Source organism: Merops nubicus, unplaced genomic scaffold (assembly GCF_000691845.1).
Source record: "Merops nubicus isolate BGI_N331 unplaced genomic scaffold, ASM69184v1 scaffold23299, whole genome shotgun sequence".
NCBI classification, from domain to species: domain Eukaryota; kingdom Metazoa; phylum Chordata; class Aves; order Coraciiformes; family Meropidae; genus Merops; species Merops nubicus.
The window spans coordinates 1-12,664 of NW_008633354.1; the positions used below are offsets into that span (position 1 = coordinate 1).

The 12,664-nt window shown below is 37.2% G+C and overlaps 1 protein-coding gene across 1 annotated transcript; it reads left to right on the forward strand.

Annotated features, from left to right (window-relative positions):
* Positions 1-962: 962 nt before the first annotated feature.
* Positions 963-10,869, forward strand: LOC103780550 (type II inositol 3,4-bisphosphate 4-phosphatase-like; the record flags this gene model as incomplete). Its single annotated transcript, XM_008948240.1, has 5 exons — positions 963-1,135; positions 2,327-2,450; positions 3,498-3,615; positions 7,564-7,704; positions 10,772-10,869. Coding segments are annotated over 5 exons (654 nt in total), but the record flags the coding sequence as incomplete, so codon positions are not given.
* Positions 10,870-12,664: the final 1,795 nt, after the last annotated feature.

Below are 12,664 nucleotides of genomic sequence, written 5' to 3' on the forward strand. Positions count from 1 at the left end.
TTTAATCATTTACATATTTTTCTGGAGCAGAGCCAAAGGGACATTGCACCAGGCAGCTAGGTCTTCCTGCCCTAAGAACTTCTTCAGTACTAATGAGGCTTTCACTGGCCTGACTCAGAATGCTACCTGAAAGAATGTGCTATCTTCCACCTAATTATACTTTAAGTGGAACAGATTTTAATTATCATTGATTCTTAATTACACTAATCTACAGAAAATATGAATCAGTGATGGACTATATTAAGTCTGTAACACTCTCAATTTTTATGGAGATTCTTCTCCAGTGTTGATTTCTCTTTCATTTTAAACTATTAACAATGAAACTGAGATGTAGATTCTGAGGGAGGGTGACTTTTTTTTTATTTTATTTTATTATTTGTTCAACTTGAGTAGGCAAAACCATATGCAACCACAATGCAGGTCTGATTTTATGAAAGCCTGAAAAATTCAGGAGCAGCTTGGGTATTTGGGCATGTTTGAGTAAGCTGTTCTGATTTTCCTCCATTCCTAATTATCACTTATTAAGGAATCTTATTTTTCAAGCATTTCACCATCTTGTTTTTTCTGATATTCCTAACACATAATTTAGCAGAGTGAAACGTGTTACAGGATAGTTCTGAATGTCTCTGTTCAAAGTAGCTAAAAAAATGATGAGTTCAATACCTCTAAATATTTAAAGAGAACAATATAGAGAGAAGCTAAAAAGGAATGTGACCTGAAGGTTAGTACTTTCCACCCTATAAATTAAACAGATAATATCCTTCCAGATATCTGTTTGTTCTGCTCTGCCTTCCAGCACCCACTTCTTCTTAAATATAGGCTCTTCCCCCTTTATTTTTTTTTTGATGGAACTTCAAATGGGAAGTTTAGATAGCAAGTTGTCAGGGCAGGAAAGGAGATCTTCATCTCCACTGTATTCACCTTGTGCTAAATGACTTTTCATGTGATTTTTCTCGTTCTAGGTGACTGGTATGAACAGCTTTATCCCCTGGTGATCACACTGAAGGACTGCATGGGAGAGGTGGTGACCAGGGCGAAGCAATCCATGGCCTTTGTTCTGCTCCAGGAGCTGGCTTGTGGTCTGCCACAGTGCTTGATGCTGACTCTGAGAAGAGATATTGTCTTTAGTCAAGCAGTAGGTTGTCTTGTGCCACTTCTCTCCTACTGTTGCTGTAGTTAAACATGCTATTCATGCCAATGTCTGTGTTTTTTGTTTTTATTTTTTTTTTCCAATTTAGCAGAATTTTTTCATGTGTTTTCCATTACATCCACTTAAATATTTCATTTGTGGTAGAAAAATTAATAGTGAATGGAAATCCATTGTGACTGTATCACTGAGTCAGAGAAGTAGGTCTGTGATGGACTGGAAAAGGTTACTCATCTTCCTTTTGCACAAAGAAGGATCCATAAAGCTATTTTTAGTCTTCCTGGATTGTATGCCAGTATCCTCACCCAGAGGTGAGGTTCTCAAGTCTAGTTTCAATATTCCTTGCTAGTCTTCAAGCTAGGTATTTTTTTCTCCTAGTAAGCTTGGAAATGAAGAATCATAGAATCATAGAATCCTTTAGGTTGGGAGAGACCTTTAAGATCATCAAGTCCAACCATTGAGCCATTAGGGCTCTAAAGTCCTCTGCTAAAACAGATCAGAATCTGTCAGGGCTGGAAGGGACCACAAGGATCCCCCAGTTCCAACCCCTCTGCCATGAGCAGGGACACCTCCCACTAGATCAGGCTGTCTAGAGAACAGTTTTTGTTTTCAGTTTGTCGTGGTATTTTCTGTGTTTGAAGACTATTAGCATGTCTTTTCTCAGACTTGTCTTCTGTTGGGAAATAACAGGAATTCTTTTCATCTTCTCCTCTAGATCCTGCTTTCCAGATAAATTTTTCTCTAAATGATTTGTCTCATTTCTCCCTTCAGTTATATATTTTTCCTAACTTAATTAAGGAATTAAGGTGCAACTGCCAAGGAACTTCAGTTGCATTATGTGCCTAACTGCTTTCAAATCCATCATCATTCACAGCCTGATGTGTTCATAGCCTGCCAACAGAGGTTCTGGTCTCATTTATGTCAGTGTAAATAACACACAAACCCACAAAACAAATTAAGGTCTTCTAATGTAAAATAAGGGTGTGTTTCACTGCTTTTTACACCAAAAAATGTCTCAGTAATATATTTTATGAAATTACCTATGTAGTCACTGGACAGAAAAATGCTGTTTTCTCAAATATCTGAATTGTACTTCTGTTGTGTATAATAACAAGCCTTATATTAAGTATTTTATAACAGTACATCTGTTAATTTCATATTTTTTCATTGTCTTTATAGCTTGCTGGATTGGTCTGTGGGTTTATAATCAAATTACACACGGGTTTACGTGATCAAGGATTTTTACAACAGCTTCACACTGTTGGATTGCTTGTGCAATATGAGGGACTCCTTAGTACATATAGTAAGTATTGCTCTTGGACACAGTTCCTCCTGCATCCAGACCAGATGTTTACCCAAGAGGTTCTTCCTTTAACCTCTGTTATGCTTCAAGTAATTTGGTTTATTGAATCAACAAATATTATCCTTGGGAGCCAATAGGTTTCCATGTTAGTAGAGCAGGTGAAGTCATTGATACTGTGTTGTCAATTTTGCATCAAAAATTACCCATTTGATTCTCAGTTTCCCTGAGAACAGTAGTTGCTAATTATTCCTTGCAGAGGGCTGAACTGCATTGTTTTAAATACAGGAGTCTGCTTCCTCAGTGGACCTAGTGGATCTGAGTTTTAATAAAAACTGACTGCATTTGTATAGGCATTTAGCCTGTCCCAAAATAGCAGGTTTATACTAACCCAAAAAGCAGATTTAAACAGTAAGTGACTGTATCAGCCTCTGCCCTGACCACACTGGTATTGGTGATGTGGAGATAGTTTGAAAACTGTTTAATTCCTAGTTAGTTACAGATGCCATCATTTGATAGGTATTTAAAAGCACATTTGGAGGGAGAAACTGCTTCATGCTTCAAAATGCTTTGAACCAGATATATTGAAATCCTTCCCCAAATTAGAGATTCTGCCCAAAGTAGGGGGATTTAGCATTTGTGCAGCTCTTTTACTGCAGAGGCAATTGCAGATCCTCACTTGGAGGCTGCTGTCAGGCTCCCTTTTGCATGATACTCGTTGTTATTCTCAAAACCTTTGTCCTCCATCAGCAGGACGGCCTTGAAAAACACTTTCAGAGTAGACAAAATGGCTTTTCTGGGGTTATTCTATGCACATACAGAGCAGGCTGATTTTTAGAGGTCCTTAATACTCATAATTATGATTTAGGCCAACGAGAATTGTCAGCAGTTCTGAAAATCAGTCTGCTTTTATGTAGGTTACCTTAATGTGGATTTAGGGTTGTGATTTTTAGATGCACAGGCTGGAAAACTTAATCTCCATATTGCTTTACTATAACCTATTCAGTGACTGATCTCTCTGTTAATAACCTCTATAATCTTTCCATAAAGGTGAAGAAGCAGGGATGCTAGAAGACATGGCTGTGGGAATTTCAGATTTGCAGAAAGTAATGTTTAAAGTCATTGAAGCCAAATCAGAAGATTTTTTGCCTATTATAACTGGAAGGCGGTAAGGACTTTGTTTCCTGGAGCACATGGCATGTAGTTTTAATCTGTAGCACATAAAAACCCAGATAATGGTTTTCTTGTTGCTGAATTCTATTATATGGAAAGTGCAGTAGTTTTGCTTTTCACGAGGTGAATGGAGATGTAATGAGGGAGCAAGGATTTGTAAAGCTAATAGTAATATGGGCTCTGGGTCACTTTCCTGAGGAAAAGCTAAAAGTTCCTATTATTAATATAAATTAATCAAAACAGTGCCTGGGTTGTGCAGAATTTCTGTTGCATTTCTCAGCTACAGAGACTGAATCAGAGAAGTGACAAGGTCAGTCTCTATGAAACTGGCCTTTAACTGAAGAAACCTTAGTTTTGTGGTGTCCAGGACTTGCATTTCAGTGTGACAAATGAAACTGCATTGCTAAGAGTTAGGCCTTGATTGTCTTAAGATGGAAACTGGAAAACTCAGGTGCCAAAACTGAATGGTCACTTCTCAAAATGAAGCCTGTCTTGGTTGCTGAAGTTCACACAGGACATAATGCAACTCCAGAAATCCTTCCATAAAGCCACTAATACACTGTGCATCACAGAAGAACTGCTGAATACAGGGCAGAAGCTGAAATACTTCATTAATTGTGGCTCTAAGAGGGTTAAGAAGATTGTTACACAGGAGGAATAGGTTTTTCATCTTCATTATTATTCTAGTCTGAAGCACCAAATGTTTTTACTTTTGCAGAAATCACTTCCTTAATAGTATCATTATTCTTAAGATGACTGTAAATTAAATTCAGCTAAAAGCAGCAACTTTTATAAAAGATACATTTCCTCTGAAGGGGGCTTTCACCACTGATTTACTTAATTATTCTGTATGATTCACTTTCATCCTATGGGCCTTCTGAGAAAGGATTGAAATAAATAGCAGGAAGGCCAGAGTATGATAGGCAACACATTGGGAATAATTAAGAATAATTATGGTGTGTAGATAAAACAGAAGAAATACATCCTTTGTAAAGCACAGCAGTCAAAAATCTTGAAAAATCCAGCAGCTACATTTACTGGCTTGCTGCCACTACTGTGGTGCACTGAACTGTCACTCTAGGAGGTCCTGGGCTTGAAAGAGGCTCAAGCTTTAAGCTGCCTCAGGCATTCTGGGTTGATGGAGTAGTCAGTCTTTAGGAAGAAGAGTTACTGCCTGTGACTATTGTACTGTGCTTACTGGCAGGTATTCACTGCATGGAATCAGTTTCAGAAAAAAAAGATATACAAATTAGTCTTGAAGGCTTATGTGGAGAAGCCCCATTGCTGTTAGAGCTGGGATGAGACAGCTCCTATCAGACAATACTTGGAAGTCAACCATAAGAAGAAAAAAAAGACAAGACAATGGAAATTTTCTAATTTTCTGGATATTTTCTAATTAATGTTTAAACCCCCAACTATGTTTAGATCATTTTGGTTTTTACTTGGTATGGCTTGATAAAATAAGACTAAAAGACTGTGGAAATGGAGGGCAGAAGATTAATCTACAAATACTTTTCATGCAGAGTCAGTGTTCATTTGGAATCATTTTTCTAGGAAAGTTCTTAAGGCTGAGGTTCTAAATACACACACAGATCAATGCAAAGAGTGTGGCATTGACTGGCAGTGTGGTGTAACCTGCTGATGTGGGTGACTGACCCCAACCCTCCAGGGGAACTGAAGTTCTCTTCAGCCTCTCAGGTTCTTTTATTATAGGCAAAAGTAGCTAACACTTACTTTTATGATGTGTTTGTGTGTCTTCGTATGTGATGATAACATATACTAGAAAATAAGGCAAATAAAGTCAAATAAAGGGATATTCTTAAGTAGTCCTGTTTTAGTGAAATCATATACATTTAACTATTGAATGCAGAAGTTAATACAATTCATGCTGAAAGAGATGATGCTTTATTTACTCTCTTAAACACACTGGGTTTTCCCACCCTGTTTTCCTGAGACCATTACATGTTGAAAGTTGTGTACTGATTTTTCCTTATTCAAAAAATGTAGTAGCCACCTTATCCATCTCATGCCAAAATCACCCTGGTGTATCTGATTCTAGCCATAAAAGAGAGAAACCACATATCAATAAAATTTACTGCTGTATTGCTCTTGTTGAAGTAGGAGCATAGGACCTGTGAGATTTTGAGTAAATGAATGTCAGACAAGTCCTCCAGATTTCTTTGAATTCTTTCCCTTTTCTTTTTCTTCCCCACCTGATTTTAGTACCATTCCTGCACTTTCTAGACAGCCTCTGACAAAGCTTGACAACCTTTTCCTTACATGATCACAAGTGGGTTGTTATTGTGCAGTTGGTTACAGATTTTTCAAAGCTACCAAGGAGTATCTCAGAGGCTTCAAAAAAAGTTTTTTGGGGGGGAAAAAGGAAAAAAAAAAAGAGGACAAGGGGAAGCTCTCAAGTGGTAGTGTTGTTAATTTATCACACCTAAAGGTCAGCATTTCTCAATGCTTTCAACAAAAAACAAGCTAGGCAGACTTACCTGGGGAGTAGAACTTTTTAGTCTTTTTTATTATTATTATTATTCTTTTTTCCCCTCTAATGCATCTATCCTTCATTCAACACTGATAAATCTCTTTTAGTAGGGAACATCTGGCACATACTCACAGATTACACACTAGTCCTATGAATGTAGTATCATTTCATTCACAAGTTAGTACTGGATCCATTTTATTTTCTTCTCAGATATATGGGCAGGATAGAGGTTCAAACATGACTGCTAGTTCTTCTAAGCTGAAGCTGCTTATCCAACTACTGCAGAAACTGCCTTTTTTCTTCAAGGTTTTCTCCTTTTTCTCTCCCAAATTCTACATATGGGTAATCCAGATTGTATTTTAATTCCTTAGCAAGCACTTGATTGGTTAAAATAAGGGTTGGAAGGACATCATGATGGGTTATTTGAGTAGGTGCAAACAGTTTTCCATCTTGAGTTTACATTCAAAAGTTGTGTGACTTCTAGGCATCGTTTCTGTAGGTGGGATATAGATCCTTCTTTTCCTTTTGTTGCTGTAATACTCTTTGGTTTTGGTGATATCTGCTCTGCACAAGAGAAAATTTCAGTCTTCATTATCAGTTGGCCCTCTTTGAATGAATAAAATGCCAGATCCTGGAGCCAAATGGGTTTGCTTCTAGTCTGTTCTTTTTTTTATTAGACCAATTGCTCTAATAAGAGAAATAAAGCTAATAAAAAGTAAGTTAACAGTATGCCTTTTCTTTCCTGTTATGGGGTCAGGCACCAATCCTCAAAGACAGATGAAATTCAGCATGAGGGTTCCACATGATCAGAATTTGTACTGGCAGCCAAAATAACATGTTTTTCATCAAGTCAGACCAAAAACAAACCTAAAACCAGAACTGCTGTATATCACATTCCTTCTCCTAAAACAGGATTTATGTTTGTGTAATGAGCCTTCAGTCATTATCTTCACAGAGTCAGTGTTGTTACTAGTGGTGCTTTCTATCCCCAGGGAGAAAATCCAGCCAGTGAAGAAAATGGGAATTTTGCATTGGGTTTTTGAGAAAGGTTTTTGCTCGTGTTACATTTCGAATGGATACAGACTCAAGTTGTGGTTTTGGAAAAGAAGTTGGGTTTGTAACTCAGCAAGGTGTATTTGGAACATTGAGGTGTTCTCATTTTGATAGCACAAAACTTTACTGCTTTCATCTTGAGTTCTATTTTCACTTTAGTAAAGAAGTTGGTATCAAAAGAGTATAATTTTATATACACACCTCTCTTCTTCCTTGTAGCTTGGTTATGGTCTTAAAACAAGCAAGCTGAGTTGTCACATCTTGTGGTTCAATACAATTAAGGGGAAAAGGGGAGAACTGATTTATAACTCTGCATGTTCTCTATAATTTAGGGAGGTTATAACTTCAAGTAAACAAATCAATATTCCCACCCTTACTCTTCTTCTTGTTTTTTCCTAGTGAACATTACATTATAGAAGTCCAGCTTCCAGCAAAGATGTTTGAGTTGCTGCCACAAGAGATTAAAGAAGGAAAGCTCCTTCGCATGTATCCAGTACTCTTTAATGTTGGAATCAATGAACAGCAAACACTTGCAGAGAGGTAAGGAAAAAAAGGTGGTTCATTTTCTCTCCAAGGATGTCGAGCTAGTACAGGTTATCTCTCAGGATTAAAAATAAATCTTGGACCATCTCCCATTGACTCGGTGTCTATTTTAGGAAGTATTAAAGGAAATAAGCTCAAGTTATGAAGCAATGCAAAATAATGAAAAAGTCCAGGTGAAGATAGAACCATATGCAGGTTTTTATTTCTCACAGTCAACATCAAGTTTCCTTTGGATACAGATACAAAATGGATTTCTATTTCATGAATATAGAGGTTGGTTTGTATGCAGTACTTTGGTCTTCTCAAATAGGAGTTCAAAAATTGGATATTCTTGTTATCTTAAAAGTGGTGTTGAGGATGCTTGGAATACATAAGCTAGAAAAACATCTTTTTTTTTTTTTCCAGCCTTGTAGGACTTTTTTCAAGGGTTGAGGAATAATGGTAATAGGGAATGTGTTAGTAGTATATTTGTAGAATATGTGACTTTAAGGCTGATGTTAAAGTTCTGATGTGTTAATAATATTCCTCTAAAAAGGTTTCTGGGAACTAATTAGAACAATAGTAGTCAAAGATTCACCAATCCATTTTCTCTTCCTAGAGAAGGGTATCTGCCAGTCATGGGTTTTTGTTTTTGTGGGGTTTGTTTTGTTTTGTTTTGGTTTTTTTTTGCTAGTTTTATTAACAGATCATCCAAGAGATATAATACATGTCTTTAGATTTCATTCATTACAAACTCAAAAGCAAAAGTGTAGCTGGGAAAATAAAGGGAGACAGTGGAAAAAAACATTAACCTGGAAAATCAGCAAGGAGTTAAACACAACAGGAGTTTCACATCCTATTCTTTGTAAATAGAAGAGTAAAAGAAAAGTCTTTTAAGGAAGAATTCTAAGGAATGCCATCAGGTCGCTTTGTGGATGTTTATGGAGGACTTCTCTCTGTTGTGAGTGGTGATGTGAGAGAAGATTTAGGTAGAAAATGTAAATGGGAGACACAGGCTGAATGAGAAGACAGTAAAACCTGGCAATTTACTGGTGAAAGAGTTGAGCTGAGTCTGGTTAGAGAACCTGAAACATTCCTGAAAACAAAAATAGCTTATTCTTGATGCCATAAAGAAGGGGAGAGGAGTGACATGGTCAAAGCAATAGTGTACAGAACTACCAGAATCAGTCATGATGATTGTGACTTGGCCACATCACATTTTTTTCCAAAATCAAAGAAAAGGAGTACGCCGTAACCAAGAAGCAAGTTCATAAATGCATAGGTGGGTGGAACAGGCAGAAAGGACTTCAGAAGAACTGACAAGGTCTAGAAACACCCTGGATACATGGGGACTGGTAGAGGAGAGGGTGTGAAAAGATGTCTGGCTTGCAGGTGGGGTGGCAGGAAGAATGGTAGCACTGTTCACAGTGGTGATTTTATATTGTGCACAAAGAAAACCATGAATGAATATAATAATAATATAGACCTACAATTATAGATAGATATTATTAATATCTGTATCTATCAGGCAAATCAATTTGGATTAATCCATGCAGTAACAGCTTTTCTGCATGCACTACAGGTGTAAACATTAGACTTAATTCAAAATATTTCTTAACTCCTAAAGGTGCATGTTTATATCTGAACCATGAATTAATCTAATAATAATAATATCTGTCTATCTATAAATGTAGATCTATATTAATATCTGTATCTATCAGGCAAATCAATTTGGATTAATCCATGCAGTAACAGCTTTTCTGCATGCACTACAGGTGTAAACATTAGACTTAATTCAAAATATTTCTTAACTCCTAAAGGTGCATGTTTATATCTGAGATTGGAAATACTGCACATGCTTTTTGGTGATTTTTTTTTGGTGTGTGTGGGGCAATGAACAAGAGAATGAAAATAAAGTTGTCTGATAAATTCCTAGAAAACGTTTGTTTATTAGAAGCAAACGTTTCTTCTTTCAATAAAACACAGTTGATGTGATTCAAAAGAAATATTCTCATGTGACAGTGCAGCAATGGCTTTTCTCTATCTTTTCTCTATCCCCTTTTCTCTACCTGAATTTCTCATTTACCTGTCCATTTCTATTTCCTTTTCTGTCTTCCTTTTCTTCATTTCAAGGTTATTCTAATGATTAGTCACAAAAACTTGGTCCTAACTGGCAAAGGGACATTTCTGTTTTTACATTCATGTCTTGCATAGCAGAGGCACCAGGAGATTTATATTTTTGTTAGCCTAAGTGAAATGTGACTGGTGTAGAAAATTTGGTCTCCAAAAGAAAGATTTGCCTCTATAGCCATAGTCAGGTCATGGATGAGCATAACAGCATCCTGTTGTCTGGGTTTTCTGTGGGGTGAAGGATGACTGAAGCCAGCTAGCCTGTGGATCATCTCTGTGAAGCCTAATGATGAAATCACTGCTCAACTGCAGAGAAATGGTTCTCTCATTAGTTTCAGATACAAGAAAGCAAGATAACAAACAGCTCAGGAGCAGTGTAGGGCAGAAAGGGCCCAGAGAAGCAATCAATTTGACTATATATAGCAAATATTCTCAGGCCAGAGCAGAAATGAGTTCTTCAGAAGGCTTTCCACTTGGCACTTGCATCTCTTCCATTTTATGTGGCTTCAATCTTGTCCAGCTCTGGCAGAATTCAGTATACCTAAGCAACAGCAGCAGTAAGAGATGGAGCAGTTGGTGTTCTCTGCCTGTGGTGCTGTTTGAAATGCCCACAAAGAGCCCTTGCATTTATTCAGGGTTTGTGAAGGGAAATAGAATATGTGCTTTATTGAATGTTTGTCTGTAAGTGGATTGGCTTGTCCATAAGTTTTTGGATGAACGTTGGCTTTGTTCCCAAATATTAGCTCCAAATTATGTGAGAGAATAACAACTGTACATTTTGACAAAATCCAGTACATTCCACACTGGGGGGGAAAAAATAAATAAAGAAGGATTTTTTTTATGCAAAGAAATAATTCTGAAGTATAATTTGGCTTTGTTTTAGTTTGGGGACTTTTCGTTTTCTGGTTTGAGGGACTTTTAAAATAATTTTGTTGTGCCTTTTTTTTTTTTGTAGGTTTGGAGATACCACATTGCAGGAAAACATTAACCAGGAAAACTTAGAACTTCTGAAAGAATATTACAGGCTGTTTACAGAAAAAATGCCTCCTGATTGTGAGTACAAAATAATGTCGTAGCCAAGTGGCTTTGAAAAGGTTTGATAGGTGAAAGATTATAAATAATATTAGCACAATATTAGCGTGCAGCTTTTAAATTTAGCCCTCAATCCCATAATTTATTCCATAAAGTTATGCACTTTGTGCCTATACACAGCCCTGTGCTCAAGGCATTAGTGGCTGCAGGTCCTACACCCCAGCAGAAACTACCAGGAGACTGAAACAGAGTAATGATGAATTAAACAGCCCTTTTAAATTACTAATTTAAGATGTTTTGTAAACCTTTCAAGTAGACGTCAGTCTGTACCTTCTCTATTTGTACAGAGGTACTCGGTGGAATTGTCATCAGTTTGTTATTCCTTCCATTCTTAATTTGAAAACACATTAAGGTATGGCAAACCATGGGGAAATTTGCAGATGCAAATAGAAGCAATGAGCCACATCATAATGTCACTAATATGGATACCCTGGTTCCATTAGAATTCATATTTTCATAGCTATTCCAATATTCTAATTCCTATATTCCAATTTTCTAGAAATTTGCTATCATAAACATTACTATACTGTTAATCTGATTGTTGAAAGCAAACATTGGAAAGACCATTTGTATCAATCTAGTCCTGTTAAAGCAGTCTTACTGCCTAAACTAAGTTCCCAAAGGCTGCAGATTTTACATGTCTTGGATTTAGGTCTCTGCTCCTTCCCTTTCAGTAAGGGGAAGGACAAATCTTTAAAATCTAGAAGTCTATCATCTTACAGGACATGCATAACTCCTCATGGTGAATACTACTGGTTAAAATCCCCTGCAAAACTTGTTTTCTTACAGAACACCTTGTGTGGATTACTTTTGCCACTTTTCTGTTACATATATATACTTGTAATTATATTTAATGTGTCAATGTATATGTCTGCACGTTTATCTTTTATATCAGGATGATTTTTAATATGTTAATAATTTGGACAGAAGTGAAACTTCTCTTCCTGAACAGTGGGCACTGTGCCCATCCATCCACCCACATCTCTAGGATTTCTGGACTTCTTCCAGACTGTGCAAGCTTTTGAGAACTACTCTTGTCTCATTCATCATTTCTTTTTGGGTTATTATTGCCTTCTTGCTTTTTCTCTACCCCTAAGATGTGAGTGTGTTCTTTGTCCAGGTTTTTACAGAACACAAAACATCTTCTGGTTCCATTGCCCTTCCCAGTAGCTCCCTGGCATTATACAGAATCACCCTTTTGACTTGTGCCTTTTAAACCATCTCCCTGAATAAAAGTGAAGCTCTACAAGTTGTTCAACCTGGGGAGGATTTCAATTCCTCCCCTGTTCCCCCACCTCTGTGCTCAAGTTCTTAGGAAGATAAACCTCCATCCAAGCTGGTAGCAGCCCTGGTGGTGTAGCCAAATGAGAGCCATTCAGTATTGATGGCTCCTTAATTGTTTTGTGACACCTTTCCAGGTAGTTTCCTACAGTGCCAAATCTGTGCTATGAAATAGATGCAGGACCCAGCTCACAAAGCTGTTAGTTACAACTAGTGCTCATAAAGCCAGACAGAATGTGAGGACTCACAGCCCAGCTGGCCAGGCTGTTGCATCCACCATCCTTCAGCATCCTCATTTGCCTGCTGCTTCGTTTTGTATATCCCATTTTAAAGAATGCAGTTTTCCTCTCCCATAAAGATACTGCTACCTGTGCTATTAGTTTTTCTCTCATCTCTGTAACTCCCATTGCAAATAACATTCCAGATTTCTCTCTGTTCCAAATAATTAAACATTTTCAGCTGCATTTAAGTGCAT